Below are 19,020 nucleotides of genomic sequence, written 5' to 3'. Positions count from 1 at the left end.
AACTATATTGTAGCTCTCTATAGTACTCTACAGTTAACGCTTGTTATTTTTCTTTGTCTTTGATTATTTGCTCTTCAAATTCCATTTTAGCTGTCCTAATATCCATCAGACATTTTACCTGCCATGTTTTATGCTCCTTTCAACTGGCATCACTTAGGCTGGATTTCCAATTTGGAAGAATACCTTTCTTTGCCTTCAATGACCTCTTTAATTTTGCCATTTAATGATACTGGTTTGTTTGGGTTTTTTTGTTTGTTCTTTGTTTTTTTTTTCCCCTTGCTTTCCTACTTTTTGTTTAGTGATGTGCGTGCTTCCTTGTGACTGGAGCATGGAAGGCTTAAGTAGCCACCATGCGGAGTGTAATGTTTTTAATTTCCTTTTCAAGCTTTTTAATCATTTTCTTCACTTCTTTTAAAAAAAAATAATCCCCTTCTCTACAGTTTGTTTTTAGTTTTTGGCATGATTCCTCTCCTAAGGATACTGAACTTAATTATATTGTAGTCACTATTGCTTAGTTGCTCAACTGTAGTTACTGCTTCGATAAAAAGCAGGTTCTTTCTAGCTCAGGTTCCCCACCTTCTTTCAGAGAGTCGGACCTTCCCCCAGATCCTAGCAGCCTGAGCAACAAAATGGCAGATGAAATTCAACGTTGGTAAATGCAAAATAATGCACATTGGAAAACCTAATCCCAACTGCACATACAAATCGATAGGATCTAAATTAACTGTTACCACTCAAGAAAGAGATCTTACAGTCATCATGAATAATTCTCTGAAACATCCACTTAATGTGCAACAGCAGTCAAAAAAGCTAACAAAGTTAGGAACCATTAAGAATGGATGATATTTTCTGTCTTGTTATCTATCATGCCACTATATAGATTCATGGTACACCTCCACCTTCAATACTGCATGCAGTTCTGATCGCCCCATCTCAAAAAAGATATATTAGAATTGGAAAAGGTACAGGGAATGCATCAAAAATGATCAGGGGTTTGGAACAGCTTCCATATGAGGAGAGATTTAAAAAGACTGGGGCTGTTCAGATTAGAAAAGAGATCTGTACAATCACAAATGGTGTGGAGAAAGTGAATAGGGAAGTGTTATTACCCCTTCACGTAACACAAGAACCAGGGTCACCAAACGAAATTAATAGGCAACCGGTTTAAAACAAACAAAAGGAAGTACTTTTTCACACAATACAGTCAACCTGTGGAACTTGTTGCCAGGGTTGGTTGTGAAGGCCAAAAGTATAAATCGGTTAAAAAAAAGAATTAGAGAAGTTCATGGAGGATAGGTCTATCAATGGCTATTAGCCAAGACGGTCAGGGATGCAACTCCATGCTCTGGGTGTCCCTAAACCTCTGATTGCCAGAAGCTGGGTCAGGATGACAGGGGATGGAGCACTCAAAAATTGCCATGTTCTGTTTGTTCTCTCTGAAGCATCTGGCATTGGCTGCTGTCGGAAGACAGAGTACTGGGCTAGATGGATCATTGGTCTGACCCAGTATGGCCGTTCCTATGTTCTTTGAGATTAATCCTCCAATATGAAACATCATTGAGACTTGATTAAGATCCCAACCCTCCTGTTTCCTGTTGCTATTAGAATAAAGGGGCTAGAATTGCTGTTCTGTCTAAGTGCCACTCAATGCAAGGATGGAGTTGGGGGTGGAACATAGATGGCTTTCAGCTATCTTTGCTGCATCCAAATTGTGGGACCATCTGGGAGCCTGCCTGGCCTCCAGTGTAAATAGAACTCTCCTGAAGCTACTCCAACCTATGCTTTGCTGCAACAGCTCTTAAGGGGCTGTTCTGGCAACTGAATATAGCTAGTGGGCCATGCACCCATCTAATCCTACAGGCTTCCTTCACTACTTTCTCTATGGTGGGGGCTGTGAGGGGGAGTGGTACAATCACTGAGTCAACTGTGTCGCACAAGGGGAATTCCCCAGTAGGCTAGCTAGGGGTAAAGGGGCTGATACAGAATCAGATTTAAGGTTTCTGAAATCTTATAAACATATTCTCAGTAAAATAAAATTCTAGACTTTTCCAGAGAGGGTAGCACTATCAAGACTCTGCTTTTGCAGTGGTTATGGTTGTCAGGCGTCCGGTTTTCGACCAAAACTCCTGGTTGGAAAAGGACCTTGGTGGCTCTGGTCAGCACAGCTGATTAAGCCACTAAAAGTCTTGTTGGCCACAGCGGCCAGCTCCACATGGCTCCTGGAAGCGGCTGGCCGCTTCTTCTGGCTCCTAGGTGCAGGGGTGGCCAGGGGGCCTCCACACGCTGCCTCTGCCCCTGGGTCCGCAGCTTCCATTGGCTGGGAATGGGGATGGAGCCTGTGGGCAGGGGCAGCACACACAGCCCACTGGATACTCCTGCACCTAGGAGCTAGAGGGACATGCCAACTGCTTCCAGGAGCTGCCTGAGGTAAGCGCCACCCGGAGCCCGCACCCCGAACTCCCTCCTGTACCCCAGCCCTGAGCCCGTCCCACACCCAAACTCCCTCCCAAAGCCCACACTCCAAACCCCTCGGCCCCAGCCTGGAGCCCCTCTTGCACCCCAAACTCCTTATCCCTGGCCCCACCCCAGAGCCCACACCCCCTGCCAGAGATCTGACCCCTTACTGCACCCCTGCCCCAGCCTGGAGAAAATGAACAAGGGTGGGGGAGAGCGAGCAATGTAGGAATGGGGGACGGAGTGAGCAGGGGATCGGACCTTGAAAGGGGCAGGGCAAGGGTGTTCGGTTTTCTGCAATCAGAAAGTTGGCAACCCTAATAGTGATCATTCAGGGGTTCACCATATGACAGCACCCCCACTAGTCAGATTATACCTGGATGAATTGGACCTACCATAATGTTGAAGGTTATATGTAATAACCATCCTCTTGTAAGATGTCTTCTGCCCCCACCCCCAAGAAAAATTCCTAACATTTGAGGGCCTGTTTCTAGCAGCTGTTGTGTCTGACTCCGGTTTGCTTGAGGTAGCAGCCCTGCTTTACAGACCTCCTTTCTTATCCTTACAAATAGCTAATTTTGTTACAGGGATTTTGTTTTCATTTGTTCACACATGTCCTCCTGAATTACATCAAAACTAGGGAAATTGTCCTTCCTTGTGCCCTTCTCCCTAGAGTGAGGATGAGGTATCTTTAGAGCCTGAAGGTCAGATGGGCTGTGAATTTTACTTAAACAGAAGAAGGACTTGCGGGTTAGAAACATAGCAATTGCCATATCAGATCAGACTAGTAGTCCGTCTGGTTCAGTGACCCTAGCCAATAACGGATATCTCAGAGGAAGGGGCAAGTGGGGATATAAGAGAGAATCTGCCTGTAGGGAAAGTTTCTTGCCCTGAAGCAGGAGGGTTTATATCTTTCATTGTAGCTGTTGTTTAATCCTAACAAATATGACTGCTCGGCTCTTGGCTTCAGTGATATCTTCTGGCAGTGAGTTTCACAGGCTAATTGTGTTTCCTTTTATTAGCTTTAAATTTGCTGCCTTTCTGTGTAATTGAAGGTTCCCTTGTTCTTGTATTAGGAAAAGGTAAACAACGTGTGCAATTTACTTTCTGAATGCCATCACCAGCGTTGCCAGCTCTTGCGATTTTTATCTCAAGTCTCACAATATCTGGTGATTTTCTTTGGTCCTGCACATCACCAAGAAATCCCAGGGAATCAGTGAGGTCAAAGAGAGCCAGAACAGCTCAAAAAGATATGTCACCAAGACGAAAGGAAAGACGACAGCAGAAGAAACAGTCCAAATCTAGAAGAACAAGATTACTGTATGGGGTAAAATATCACGGCAAATAACGGATATTACATTCATATGGTTTTAATGGTGTCGGGATATAGTTAAATGAAAACTGGGCTGTGTAGAACCCAGGGTATTTTAGGACGTGTCTACGCTGCTGTGTAGTCCAGACTATGGGGTGTGAGTAGCAGCGTGCACCGAAGTGCTGAACTGAAACTCCCCCCTGTTAATGCTGCAGGCACACACTTAAAGGTCCCCAGTTCACACTAATGTAGTCTTCTTCAAACAGGATTACGTTAGTGTGAACTAGGGACTTTAAGTTCGTGCCTGCAGTATCCCCCACAGGGGATTTACAATGCAGCACTTTGGTACACACAGCTATTTGCGCCCCAGTAGCCCAAACTACAGGGCAGTGTAGACATGCCCTAAAATATCCTGGGTTGTGTACAGCCCAGTTTTCTTTAACTCTATCGCTTTATCATTATAACCACATGGATGTAATATCCATTATTTAGTGTAATGTCTTAGCCCATATACTATTTGCCCAAATTAGAAAATGAGGATCTGGTGGATGTCTAGTGGGAGATGTATGGTCTCTGACATCCAGATTCATATTGTTCCGCTACTCATGGGTCTTATGCCAGGATTGATCTGATTCCTGTTTCTTGGCTAATTTGGTTAAAAGGATAGTCTGGGAGGTATAACTTGGTCTGATCATTCCCCTGCATATATTAGATTAAAAGACTGGGACTCAGTGGAAAAACAAAGGGCCTGGTGGTTGAATAGAGCTGTTATGTGACCCCCTTAGAATTCAAGACCTGGAAGAAAATGTCTCAAAAGATATAGAAGAAAACGATAAGGATGGACTCAGTAAGTGCTCACTGGGATGCTAAAAAGACTGTAATGAGGGGGATGCTCATAACTAAAGCCTCATACCTCAAAAATATGAGAGTCTGGTAGAAGAGTTCAATTGAAGAACTTTCTGATTTTGAAGGTAGACGCAAATCTACAGGCTCTAAAAGAGTATATAAGAAAATAATTGAGATGAGGAAAAATTAACCTGTTACAAACAGGTAAGGCTGAGCAAACTGTTAGATGTGTTAAACAAAAATATTATGAAACAGGCAATAAAACTGATAGGCTTTTAGCCAGAAAGTTTAAAAAGAAACAGGATAAATCAGCTCTCCCTCTGATTAGAAATAAAACAGGAGATTTAGTAACTGGCATCACACAGATCTCTGAAATGTTTGCTAACTTTTTCCATACTTTATACACTTCAGAACAGCCAAATTCTGAACTCATAAATAAATATTTGAGAAATGTGGAACTACCTCAGCTCTGAGGATCATGTGGCAGCTCTTGATAGGCAAATTGCTGCACGGAAAGTTGAAGATGTAGTTAAGAACTTTAAAATCCAATGAAGCTTCAAGTCCTAAGGGGTTTTCTGGGAAGCATTACAGAGCTCTAAAGCAAGTGTTGGCCCTGTTTTGACTGGATTATTTAATGGTATATTGCAGGGGAATGAGATTCCAGATTCATGGAAAGAAGCAGAAATTGTGGTCATTCCTAAAGAAGGAAAAGATCTTTCCAATTGTGCATCATACAGGCCTATCTCTTTAATTAAAATGTGGATGCCAACATTTATGTCAAGGTGCTAGCAAACAGGTTGTGTCCATTTTGCCCAAATGTATTCACCTAGACCAATCTGGATTTATTGCTGGTAGGCACCTATCTGATATATCAGAACTCTGAATTTGATCCATAATGTTAATTCTTATAATTCTTCCTGTATGCTGCTTTCATTCAACACTGAGAATGACTTTGACAGGCTTGAATTGGGAGTACCTCAGCCAGATTTTTAGTAAGGTTTGGTTTTGAAAATCCGTTTTATAGGAGCATATCAGCCCTATGTATTCATCCTCAAGCATCTTCTTTGGTTAATGTTCATCAATCCCCTCCTTTTACTTTGTCCAGGGGTAGAAGCGCAGGGTTGCCAGTTTGTTTGCTTTGGCTATGGAGCCATTTGCCATCAATGTGAGAAATAGCCCCTTGATAAACATCTCATTCAGAACACAAAATAGCTTTGTATGCTGACAATGTCCTGTTATATTTGCAGGATCTAGAAGCCTCGTTAAAAACGATAGAACAATTGACTTTAGAATTTGGGCAGGTATCGGGCTTCAAAATAAACTACGATAAATCTGAAATTCTGGGAATTAATGTTCCTGAAAGGATCAAAACCAACTGCTGTCAGCTACATAAATTTAAATGGGTAAGGGAATCTTTAAAATATTTTAGGAATAAATATTATGGAGAAACATAATCTTTTTAAAGGAAATTACCCTCCAATGTGGAATAAAATAACAAAACAAATAGAAAATGTCTTGGCTAGGTAGGGTAGCCTCGGTAAAGATGAATGTCCTCAAAGTTATTACCGTGAGTGCTGCTTTTTAGCAACCTCTTGGTTCCCAGCAAAAAGTTGCTAATAATGGAGAGTTGCCAATAAACAAAAGGCGGATTTGCAGGGCAGCAGCCAGGGAAGTAAACGCTGGGACACATGGAGCCCAGGCTATGGTGCTAGAGCAGGGCACAGCCTGGAAAATGCAGGGAGAGGTACCATGCAGGCCCACCACATCCCCACTCTCCCTGAAGAGCCCTGGCATCCAGGTTGCAGCCTCCCTCCCTTCTGCTGCCTTGCCCACACCCCACAGTGCTGGGACTCAAGCAGTGGCTCTGCTGCTGGGCAGGGTTGCAAGCCCTTTACCTCCTGTGTGGGCAATGGGTCTCCAGCTGCAGGCAGGTTTGCAAGGTTGCAGCCAGGAAAGGAAGTGCTGGGATGTGCTGAGCCCAGACCCCTGGTGCCAGGGGAGAACACAGCCCAAGAAGACAGGGAGAGGTATCAGGAAGCCCCATGTGCTTCCTTCCCTGGCTGCAGCCCCACAAACCTGCTTGTGGTGGGGCCTTTCTTCCCAAGACCGTTGTTAATAAGTTTCAGAGTAGCAGCTGTATTAGTCTGTATCTGCAAAAAGAAAAGAAGGACTTGTGGCACCTTAGAGACTAACAAATTTATTAGAGCATAACTTTCGTGAGCTACAGCTCACTTCATCCAATGAAGTGAGCTGTAGCTCACGAAAGTTATGCTCTAATAAATTTGTTAGTCTCTAAGGTGCCACAAGTCCTCCTTTTGTTAATAAGTGGTATGCATATTGCCACTATCCAAATCCCATTAACATTGAATTCAGTGTTGCTATTAACCAAAAGTTGTTAATATTGGGAGTGCTGTTAACTGGCATCCACTGTATTTTTGTTTGTTTCTTTCACTGCATCCCTGTTTTATCCCTGACATTAAAAACCTGGCAGGATGCACTATTAAAACCATATGTAAACCATAGAAGACAAAGGGTGAGTTCTAAGTTCTGTCTAAGGCTACAAAGTAAGGTGGACGAGCTTTCCCTAATTTGGTTTATTATTATTAAGTATCACAATTAAAATGTCAACTCAATTGAGTTAACAATAGACCATCCAAACACTCGGTAAAACTTGAACAAGACTGGAGCCCAGATACAGCTATTCATAGTAATTGTTAGATTAAAAAGAAATTTAGATCACCAAAAATAAAAAATCGCCCATTCATCCAGACCACCTTAGTAGCTTTGGACCAGTTTTTAAAATTCCTGTCACCGAGGCCCTTTCCCTTAGCTAGTTTCATTAAAAATCAGGAGTTTATCCTTAGGAAGTATGTGATTATTTCTTGTGCGTTAGAGCTGAGATTAGTGAATTGGGACAGCTGTTCCTGGGTTCTGATCCGAAATCCTGTCAATAGGTATGTGATAATGTAAAGGTCCCATATTTTCAATATTTACAAATCAAACACTTTATTGTGAAATCTGGATATGAGGTGGCTCTAACTGGACCTTTAACAACATTTCAGGAGTTAACCCAGGAGCAAGCTGGAACAAAAGGTTTAATTTCTAAGATACATAAAATGTAGAATGAAAAAGATTTTAAGAAAACAACCTAGATGAAAAGAATGGGAGAGGGATCTGGACAAAGAAATTGATCTGGATAAGTGCATCTCTTTATGGCAAAAGAGATATACATCTTCAATTTGTGCAGCTCATAAAGAACATTTTTATAAATTACTGCATAGATAGCATTTGTCTCTAATTAATATCCTCCATATTTTTGCTATTAGGGAGGTGCTCTGTTGGAGAGGCTGCAGGAAAGGGGAACATACTTGTACACGTGTTGGGTTGTGTTCAAGAATTAGATGATTTGGGGAGGAAGTTATTTAAAAGATTAATCTTATGACAAAATGCTGGCTTCTGAGAGATCCCCTGACTTGCTTGCTTAATGTTCCAGTAAAGGATCTCCATTGAAGTAGAATGACAAATAACAATGACAAATTGTTTGCAATAAGACTATATATTGCACATTATTGGAAATACGTGACCCTTCCTCCTGTGGAATTGTGGTAGTAAAATATGGTCTGTCCTTGTAATGGAAAAACTTTCACACCATGTATGTACACAAGAGAAGTGCTGGGGGAAAAAAAATGGGTATTTAGAAATTTGGTCACCCTTTCTAGTGTATTCCGAGAAGGAGGGCTTCCCAGCCAGCAAGCTGGTATCTTTAACCAGGTTCTCTGAATACTAACTAGATGATGAATAAGTAATAGATGATGTAGTATGTTCATTTTGTATTGTAACTTTGCCTTTATATAAAGTTTCAAATATTCAGTGTTTTTCTTAAAGCCCCATCTGGTGTTTCTCCAATGGACAACTTAAATCTAATGCCTACCCTTTCTTGTTGTGCTATTAAAACGCTAGCTGTGTAACTGAGGATATTCATTTTACTCTCCTTCTGAAATGTCCCTTTAAGAACAGTTGTTAGTGCTGTCTATCTTAGCTTATTCTTTTATGGTTAAAATATCAATTCTTCCCCTAAACTTTTATAAGACCCCTTTATTTCATTTTATTTTATTAATTTCACTTCCTACCTTGTAAATTAGCACTTAACATTTCAGCCCTTAAATTGTTCACTCATGCCAGTTCAAGTGTGACATAGTTAGAAGCTCATCTATTTAGAGACTGACCTTTTCCATCAGAGAAACACCTTTGTTGGGTAAGAAAAAAAAAATGGTGACTTCAGTTAAAATGAAATAAACACAACAGAAGAGTAGGTAAACAAAAGCCATAAATATTTGTGTCTTGACTGTGTTTGGTATTTTTCATTCCCAGATGAACATCTGTGTGGCTAAGTCAGATCCTTCCTGATATTTAGATATAAAAACGTTTACAGACCCTAAAGGCAGGTGACATTCAGGTATTTTCTGAGTTGAGAGTTCATGCACAGCCCTATCACTAGTATCTAAACAACATTAATGCTTTCTGTGCATTAAAAGGTTCATTCAGAAAGCAAAACCTGTTCAAGTTTACTCACTAAACATAAGAGTAGAAAATACATTTTTTATCCAAAAGAAACCAGTCTAATGTAAATTTTAGGTTGTGCATTAAGTGAAATTCAGAAACCTAAACATTTGTCTTATCCATCAATCAAAATGTGACAAGTAGGATATTAAGATTTGTTTTTATGTATTCTATATAATGCTTTCCATTCTGTGATGCATCTTTCTCTGGTATCCATTAGTCCACTGATATAGCTCAGTTCATTCTCTGGATCCAGGCACTTCTTTCATGTGCGAATTCAGTTATACAGTATTTTTTTTTTTTTCTTCAGATGTTTCAGATGGATTTTCATATGCTAGAGTATTAAGTATGTTTTAAGAAATGCCAAATTATACATAATCTCTGCTGAAGAAATTTGAGTCTAAACATTTAAATCTGTTTAGAATCTGGCACTTGCAATATTCTGTAGATGTCCGGTTAACTGTGAAATTAATTAGCTCTAATAGGATGAGTCCTACTAGTAGAAGCACTCCTACTGGATGTACATATAAATTGTAATACAATAAGTGAAAGATGTTCTTATTACATAGTGGTATTATACATATATTAACTGTTTTTCCTCCCCTCTCTCTAGTATTTTCCATGTGTTGGTTCTAAACATAGCAATTGTAGGACTTGGAGTGACAATGGCCATATTCTATCCAAATATAGGAGGTATCATAAGGTAGGTACCCTTTGCACTCTGATCTCTGAGAATTTGTCTGGCACCAAAAGTAAATTTCATTAATGTTCAATCTGTTGTATTTTTATTATTGTTTATAGTAAGTATACAAAAAATTAGAGTGCTATCAGATGTTAACATATGGAGCTTTGTTTAATCCTAGTTCTTGGAAAGGGTCATTCAGAGGGTTGAGATGATTGCCAGACAGATGTGAATTTGGAATAAGTTTCCTTCAGATCTCATCCAGGGTCCCCATAATTTACCAGCTTATTCTGAATCAGATACATGATTTTTTCAGCATAAAGTCACTAAATTACTGTGTGGCCCTATTTGTATGTTACCACAAGTGGTTTCTGTGGAGTTTTTGTGGTGGTTTTTAAATCTTTAAAGACAATTGAAAAATTGATTTAAAAGAGACTGATTAAAAACAGCAAAAATGAATAAATAAAAACTCTGAGACAGAAGGAAGGCCAAAATAAAAATCACACTGACTGATTTTTATTTAAACCTACTATTGTTGCAATTAACTCCTATGATTTCTGTAATTGAAAGAGATTGAGAAAATATTGTCAATTTTTTCCAGAGGGTTTACTTTCTGCATTTGGAAATGCTTTGGGAATAGTCAGTTTCCCCTGTTGTTAGTCTGGGTTTTTACACAACAACCAGGGAAAAAAAGGCATTTCAAAAAACAGGAATATGTGATTATAAAACCACAGCAATTGGCACTGGGGCCAGTGTAGTCACTGTAGCCACTCTTCACTCATTTTCTGAAACTGCTGGACTCAGATTTTATTTTTATTTTATTTTTTTTAACTCCTTGTGTTTTTTATTTTTTATAATCTCTATTTAATTTATTTTTAGGGAAAACGTCTATCCTCCGAGAATAGAACAGAGAATAGTCAGATTAATCACTGAACATAAATTACATGGTGTGTTCAACATGTTTTTCTGTTTGCGAATTGATCCTGATGTTTGCTAATGTGTTCATTACTGATAGTTGCCAAACAATTTTCAACCTGTGGGTGGTTCAAGAACTGTGTAGTTCAACTACTTGCTATTCTTGGGCGTGCGATTGGTCACCTAAGTAATATGTTGTTGTTTCTGCTCCCTGATTGGACAGCTGAAACTTGTTGAATAGGAAAAAAATGCCTGTGAATAATGAATACTGGGTTGCACCAGGGTTTTGATAGCTGTCAAAAAGCCAGACTGGCATTGGGAGAGGGCTTCGATAGCTAGTGGAGAGTCAGGCTGGAGTCATCACTGGAAGAAGGCGTAGGAAAGGATTTCAGTAGCTATGGGTTGGTCGTTGCTGGTGCTTGTCTCACTTCATGTTCTTGCAGTACCAGAGAAATGCTTTTTAGGAGCTCATACACATTTTGTTTAAGCCCCTGGGATGTTACCAGGTTCATATCTTTGATACTTACATTAAACAATAACAAAAGATTGTATCTGGCCTTGTTCTGACATATACGTAAATAGATTCCTCAAACAAAAGTAAAATACATCAAGATCAAAGCTAGGAAGTCTGTCTCCAGAAGCATCTGGCTCATTTGACAGTAGGATTACTCTGGGGAGAAATACTTTATCAAGTAATTAAATGCCATAGGAGGAGGAAGCAGATAACGAGGAACAGAAAACAATGTTTTTTTTGCCTGTGACAGCAAATAATCATTATTCAGCAAGACTGTTTTAGGAAAAACCCCAAGGAACTAGAGTTAACACAAAGCACTTTCATTTTTTTGCAGATATTCTGGAGCAACATGTGGTCTGGCCTTTGTATTTGTGTATCCATCCCTCATCTACATGATCTCCTTGCATCAGTCAGGGCAGCTGACGTGGTCAACACTCATCGTTCACATCTTTATACTCATCCTAGGACTGGCTAATTTGATTGCACAGTTCTTGCTGTGAAAACGCTCCTGCTGGCTTTCACAAGTAGTATTTTGAGGTTTGACAACTGACTTCAGCAGCTCTATCGTAAAAGCTGAGAACCTCCTGTCTCTCAATATCTTCCTGAGGAAATCTGCATCTTTGAAAGCAAAGGACAACTGTGTCTTAGTAACAGTTTTCAGGGGTTTGTAGGGAAATACTACATCACAATAGATAAAACGGGCCAAATTTGTAAATGGCACAAGTCCACTGACTTCATTGACAGTACATCAGGGATGATTTTGGCCCAAATGTTTTTATTTTGTAGAGAGAAATATTTCCACATGGATAAAACATACCACACTTCACTTTTAGAAATAGTTACTTTTCAGCTTTACGCTACAGAATTCTTTTCTTCCAAAATCGTGGTTTTTGCCCTTATTAGCAAACAAACCCTCGCAATATTCTACAGTAACAGTTGCACTAATTTTCCTGTGCTGTTTGGGACTGTTACTGACAAAAGGGTTGTATTTGTAAAGCTAATTTATAGCCAATCAGATGACATCACACTGTTAATATAACTTTGTGTAACCTTTAAAAAATATATATATATGCAAGAAACCTCAGGTATGGAAACAGCATAAGAAATCAATACCGTTTCTGCCTGCAACCAGAATGCTGCATGCACACTATCTGGCCTTCGAGAATAGGTCAAGTAATGAGGGGTGTCCAAAGTTACAGAATAAGTTGATGGTTCAGCTAGAAGTAGGACCAGGATTCTCCTCGTTCCAAGTCCTATAACTGTTACCATTAGAATAGACGTGGTGTGTATTCTCGTGAGCAGGTTTACTTCATATATGTACGTTGGACGCAAATGTTCAGAGCATTCGTGTATGTCCAGTGTCGTTCTTGTGCCCCTGCAGGATTTCAGACTGTGAATATCCCTTGCTGTAGGAAAACTGTGCTTTTCAAACATCCATTCTATACATGTTATATGACAGTATAGTCAGAGATGTACAATACACACAAACTGACAAAAATAACAAATTAAGATTGTGTGAAAATTTAAAAATCCTGTTTCAATGTAGCTGCCAAATATTCGGTATTAAAATGTACTATAATCTAATGTACAAAATACACGTGCTGTATATTCTATGCGATATGGTGCAGTTTCAGAATCACTAATGCAAAATTGCAAATGCATCATCTGTATATGCAATCACCATGCACAACTGTGCCTGCAGATGCTCCGCTAGATGACTAGTTCATATATGCAACTCTGAAAATCTGTGTCTGTCAATGTGCAGTGAGTAATAGCAAGGCACTACCTTGTAGGGATGCCCTTAGGACTTTATGAAAGTATGCACATAATTGGAAATGCACAGGTATAAACCACAAAGACTGAGATTGTTAAAGTCCACAAAGGGTCCATTTCTACTCCCATTGAAGTCCGTGGCAAAACTCCTATTGTCTTCATTGGGAGGAAGTTCTGGATGAATGATCTCTGTTTTGGTGGGAGAAAAATCTTTGAAAAGCTGTTGCTCAGTAGCCAGCACCCATTAAATACCACCTGATGCAGGTGTAATGCTGGTTTCTGAGTGATGGAACATTAACTTCTCTGAGAGAGCATCTAATGGAATCACAATCTCACCCCTGGTATGTTCATACAGAAGTGTGAATGCACATATTCAGAGAGGGAATTGTTGATGTGATGTTTCTATATCAGACAATCATAGCACTCCATCAGATTCATGATGGAATTAAATAAATGTCAGATTTCATTGCCTCTTGCTAAAATGGAAAATGAATTTAGAGATGCTTTTGGTTAGAAGTATCAGTGTGAAAGATTGGTGAGGAAATAGGAGTCTGAGTTGGTGAAAGACAACTTGGAGACTGTAAAGTTTGTGGGTGAGGTTTGGGCCCATTGTGGAACCAGCCCAAAAATGGGTAGACAATCAGTGCTGTGAAAATAGTATTATTGTGCCCTCTTATTGTGAGGGCAGAGTATGCCCCAGCCCCAACATCTCTGTCCAGATGATTCTTGTCAGATGGGCTCGTACATCTGACCCAGAACACTTTGTTGTGACTCCTGTTGCAGGGTGGCTGGGGAATGTTTTCTTCAGGTTTTGGAGGAAGCAGAAAGCTCCCTCCTTGTGCTCACTCTCTGCCTAGAGCTTTCCTGGCATACGCCTATGTGCACCTAGTAGCCAAATTTTGGGGCTGTAATAAAGAATTGGCAGGTTTAAATTGAGTGGAATGGTCTTCTGAGAAACTGAATTCTAGAATAATTAAGGGGAGAAAAGTTGAATAATGTTCCAATAGTAGTAATGATGTGGGGGATTGAGAGAAGCTGAGAACCGGGAAAAGAGAATTTTAATTGGGGGTAAGAATTTTTGTTTTATCTGAAAGTAGAATGGAAGGCATAGTCTAGAATAATGTTATTGCATTTCTCTAATAAATAATAACCTGAAATCTTTAGAGGTGATCAGGGTCATATTAACGTCATGGCCAGAAGTCCTCAAGCTGTAGAGGACCCAGGCCTTCAATACTATTGCTTAATATGCAAGAAATATAAGCAAGAGTAGGTCAGGAGTAGTCACTGTGGAGTGAAAGAACTGCTTCTAAGCATCTACTTTTCATTTTACCTTGCACAACTCTGTGCCTTTCAAGCAGGACTGCTGTGTACATGTACCATATGTCCTATGCCAGAGAGAAATGCTTGCCCCGTGCTTGTCATTCTCCTGTGTGCCCTTATCTTCCAGTTTTTCATATTTCTTAGTTCTCTGCAGCATATTTTACCCACCCTTTTCTCATTGCCTCACAATGATCTTGATCCTGCAGTATGTTATGCAATCAGCAAGGGTGTTTGACTACAGGGTTCTTTGCATTTTTACTGCAATATTGGGCCCAATCTTGCCAAGTTACAGACTGGGAAAACCTTCTTATTTTGGTATTTATCTTCATGTGTTTTGGTAGCCATCATTGTATGTAATCTGGCTGCTTTATTCCTTCGTCATTTTAGTAGTTTGTTTCATAATCTGCCCTTCCTGGGTCCTCTTCTAGTCTCCTCTTTATTCTTTCCTTTTTTGACTGACCAGTTTCTCTCCTTCCCAACTCAATCATACTATTTTCCCACAGACGGGAGTCCATTCCACAGCTGTAATGTAGCAAAGCCATAACTGTTTGTTTTTTCCTGCATCTAAGACTCTGTACACACTACCACTTAATGTTGTATAACTTACATCCCTCATGTGTGAATAAGCCACCCCCCTGAGCAATGTAAGTTACATCAACTTAAGTGCCAGTGTTGACAGCACTGTGTCAGTGGGAGAGCTTCTCCCACTGACATAGCTACTGCTGCTCAAGGAGCTGGAGTAATTAAATCAACAGGAGAGCTCTCTCCCATCTGCTGAGAGCATCTGCATTAGCAGCATTACACTTAATGATCTGGAGGATGGTGTGGATTGCACCCTCAGCAAGTTTGCAGATGACACTAAACTGGGAGGAGTGGTAGATACGCTGGAGGGTAGGGCTAGGATACAGAGGGACCTAGACGAATTAGAGGATTGGGCCAAAAGAAATCTGATGAGGTTCAACAAGGACACGTGCAGAGTCCTGCACTTAGGACGGAAGAATCCCATGCACCGCTACAGACTAGGGACCGAATGGCTAGGCAGCAGTTCTGCAGAAAAGGACCTAGGGGTGACAGTGGATGAGAAGCTGGGTATGAGTCAGTGTGCCCTTGATAGCTGCTTTCAACTACCTGAAGGGGGGTTTCAAAGAAGATGGATCTAGACTGTTCTTAGTGGTAGCAGGTAACAGAACAAGAAGTAATGGTCTCAGGTTGGAGTGGGGGAGATTTAGTTTGAGGAAAAACTTTCACTAGGAAGGTGGTGAAGCACTGGAATGGGTTACCTGGGGGGGGGTGGAATCTCCTTCCTTCGAGCTTTTTAAGGTCAGGCTTGACAGAGCCCTGGCTGGGATGATTTAGTTCAGGGATATCAAACTTGAATCACCAGGAGGGCCACATGAGGCCTAGTACACGGGCCCAAGGGCTGCAACACTGACACCCCCAGGCCTCGCCCCTGCCCTGCCTCTTCCCACCCCTCCCCAAAGTCCCTATCCCAACTTTGCCCCCTCCCTGCCCATATTCCAACCCCTTCCCCAGATCCCTGCACTGCCCCTCCTCTTTACTTCCTCCCCTGAGCACAGGCTTCCCCACTCCTCAGCACTTTCCAGGAGGAAGCGGGAAGCGCCACCAAACAGCTATTTGGTGGTGGGAAGCACCTGGAGGTAGGCAGAGGAGTGGGGACACGGGGAACTTGGCGGGCTGCAGGAAATAACCCTGCAGGCTGGGTGTTTGAGACCCCTGATTTAGTTGGTGTTGGTCCTGCTTTGAGCAGGGGGTTGGACTAGATGATCTCCTGAGGTCCCTTCCAACCCTCATATTCTATGATTCTGCACCACTGCAAGCTCTGTGGTGTAGCCTTAGCCTAGGTATTTGAGGACTTCTCGTCTAAAAGGACAGAGTCTGATGTGGGAAGATGCCGTCATCTAGGTACTGGGGAGCCTAAGGTTAATTATAGTTGCAGATGCTCATTATCACTCAGGCTTAGGTTGCTAGTAGGCCATATTCAAACCTGGTGTACCTGGGGACTTCAGTGTTAATGGTATTGGAGTTGGTGTAGGCAGGTCTGAATTTGATCCAGTAGGTGAGATCCTGGCTCCACTGAAGTCAATAGCAAAACTCTCATTGACTTCAATATGGCCAGGATTTCACCCAGTGTGATTTACCTTTCTGAAGAATATTGGTGTTTTTAAACACTTCGAGTATAGACAGTTCTTTTTGCAATAATTAAAAAACCTATTTAAATTGGTTTGATTCTGTACAAATTATGATAAGCAAGTGTGACAAAGTTCCTGCTCTACCTTGGTGTGTCTTGCGCTTATTGGCAGATTTGCTCACCTTGGAGCTTCACGGCAGCCCTCAGCTTGGCCGTTTTTCTGAACCCACAGTCCAGGTCGACGACTCCTGTGTCTGACCAGGAGTTGGGAGGATTTAGGGGGAACCAGGGCCTGCCCTCTACTCCGGGTTCCAGTCCAGGGCCCTGTGGAATGCAGCTGTCTAGAGTGCCTCCCGGAACAGCTGTGCAACAGCCACAACTCCCTGGGCTACTTCCCCATGGCCTCCTCCCAACACCTTCTTTATCCTCACCATAGGACCTTCCTCCTGGTGTCTGATGATGCTTGTACACCTCAGTCCTCCAACAGTCCGCATTCTCACTCTCAGCTCCTAGTGCTTCTTGCTCCCAGCTCCTCTCACACACACCACAAACTGAAGTAGCTCCCTTTTAAAACCCAGGTGCCCTGATTAGCCTTCCTTAATTGATTCTAGCAGCTTCTTGATTGGCTGCAGGTGTTCTAATCAGCCTGTCTTAATTGTCTCCAGAAGGTTCCTGATTGTTCTTACCAGGGAAAAGGGAACTACTTAGCCTGCTCTCCTGCTGCTACCCTCTGGCCTGGGCTTTTCTTGCTTTTTGCCCCTGCTTTTTGGTTCCCCCCCCCCCCCAAACTGGGCCAGGCGCTCTCTCCCTTTCTTCTTTTTGTGTTTTTTTTCTTTCTCTGCTGTTGCTAGAGTGCTGGCCAGCTGTTAGCCCCCCCTCCCCCGCCCGCCCTCAGACGCTGCTGTGGCTCCAGCTGAACCCTCCCCCCCCCCCCCGAGGGAGAGCGGGCCTGCTGACCTGCTCCCCGGAGGGGGGGAGTGGAAGGACCCAGACCCAGCCGCTTGCTGTTTGTCTGCGGACCCGTCTCCGGCTGAGAGAATTTCTTATCATCCGCTCCGGCATCCCTGGAATGTTTGCAGCTGCGACCTGGAACAGACAGAGGAAAAAGCCGTCTACCAGAGGAACACCGCCCGGGGAATCTACAAATCGCCGTGGAGGGGGCCGAAGACTGAGTAACATTCGAACTGTGCTCTCGTGTGGGGGGAGGCCTTGACTGTGTCGTGACTGTGTTTGTAGGGACACGGGGGGTGTGGCACGGAGCTGCCCCCCGATCCGTCTGTGTCCTCCCAACCCCCACGCTACCATCTTCACAACTGCCTCCTCCACCATCTTTGCTGGCTGTCTGCCACCATCTGCCTCTGGACTTAGCTGCTCGCCCTGATTTCACCGCGTGGGCCAGAAGCACCAACCAACCAAACAGGACTCTCTGGACAAGTGTACGGTGCTTCATGTGCCCCCCCCCCCCCGAATTGTCCACCCCACAGCTTGTCCCTTTCTACCTGACCCCAACTCCTGTCAGTCACCTGCCACAGCCCCCGCTCGGGCATCGGCAATAGAGGGCACCAGGGTGACCTCCACCGCTGCCATGCCCATCGCCTCCCCAGACTCTAGGGAAGCCCCCCCAGCCGGCGGGAAAGGCCAGGGCAAGAATCATAGAATATCAGGGTTGGAAGGGACCTCAGGAGGTCATCTAGTCCAACCCCCTGCTCAAAGCAGGACCGATCCCCAATTAAATCATCCCAGCCAGGGCTTTCTCAAACCTGACCTTAAAAACTTCCAAGGAAGGGGATTCCACCACCTCCCTAGGTAACGCATTCCAGTGTTTCACCACCCTCCTAGTGAAAAAGTTTTTCCTAATATCCAACCTAAATCTCCCCCACTGCAACTTGAGACTATTGCTCCTTGTTCTGTCATCTGCTACCACTGAGAACAGTCTAGATCCATCCTCTTTGGAACCCCCTTTTAGGTAGTTGAAAGCAGCTGTCAAATCCCCCCTCATTCTTCTCTTCCGCAGACTAAACAATCCCAGTTCCCTCAGCCTCTCCTCATAAGTCATGTGTTCCAGACCCCCAATCATTTTTGTTGCCCTCCGCTGGACTTTTTCCAATTTTTTCACATCCTTCTTGTAGTGTGGGGCCCAAAACTGGACACAGTACTCCAGATGAGGCCTCACCAATGTCGAATAGAGGGGAACGATCACGTCCCTCAATCTGCTGGCAATGCCCCTACTTATACATCCCAAAATGCCATTGGCCTTCTTGGCAACAAGGGCACACTGTTGACTCATATCCAGCTTCTCGTCCACTGTAACCCCTAGGTCCTTTTCTGCAGAACTGCTGCCAAGCCATTCGGTCCCTAGTCTGTAACGGAGCATGGGGTTCTTCCGTCCTAAGTGCAGGACTCTGCACTTGTCCTTGTTGAACCTCATCAGATTTCTTTTGGCCCAATCCTCCAGTTTGTCTAGGTCCCTCTGTATCCTATCCCTACCCTCCAGC

At 42.7% G+C, this 19,020-nt stretch overlaps 1 protein-coding gene across 9 annotated transcripts in view; it reads left to right on the top strand.

The window, feature by feature from the left end:
* Positions 1-14,219, top strand: part of SLC38A9 (solute carrier family 38 member 9) — an 80,794-nt gene extending 66,575 nt beyond the window's left edge. For 7 of the 9 annotated variants that reach the window (XM_043546895.1, XM_007053869.4, XM_037902809.2 and 4 more), the window contains 2 exons: positions 9,786-9,875; positions 11,618-14,219. In XM_043546895.1, coding sequence (XP_043402830.1) covers positions 9,786-9,875; positions 11,618-11,783 — 256 coding nt within the window. In that variant the 3' untranslated portion in view covers positions 11,784-14,219. Of the gene's footprint in view, positions 1-9,785; positions 9,876-10,733; positions 10,802-11,617 lie in introns of all 9 variants that reach the window. The other 2 variants (XM_037902808.2, XM_043546898.1) reach the window with 1 other exon arrangement.
* The last annotated feature ends 4,801 nt before the right edge of the window (positions 14,220-19,020 follow it).

Source organism: Chelonia mydas, chromosome 5, assembly GCF_015237465.2.
Source record: "Chelonia mydas isolate rCheMyd1 chromosome 5, rCheMyd1.pri.v2, whole genome shotgun sequence".
NCBI lineage: Eukaryota > Metazoa > Chordata > Testudines > Cheloniidae > Chelonia > Chelonia mydas.
Note: the sequence above shows the minus strand (reverse complement) of the source record. Positions and strands in the feature narration are given on the sequence as shown.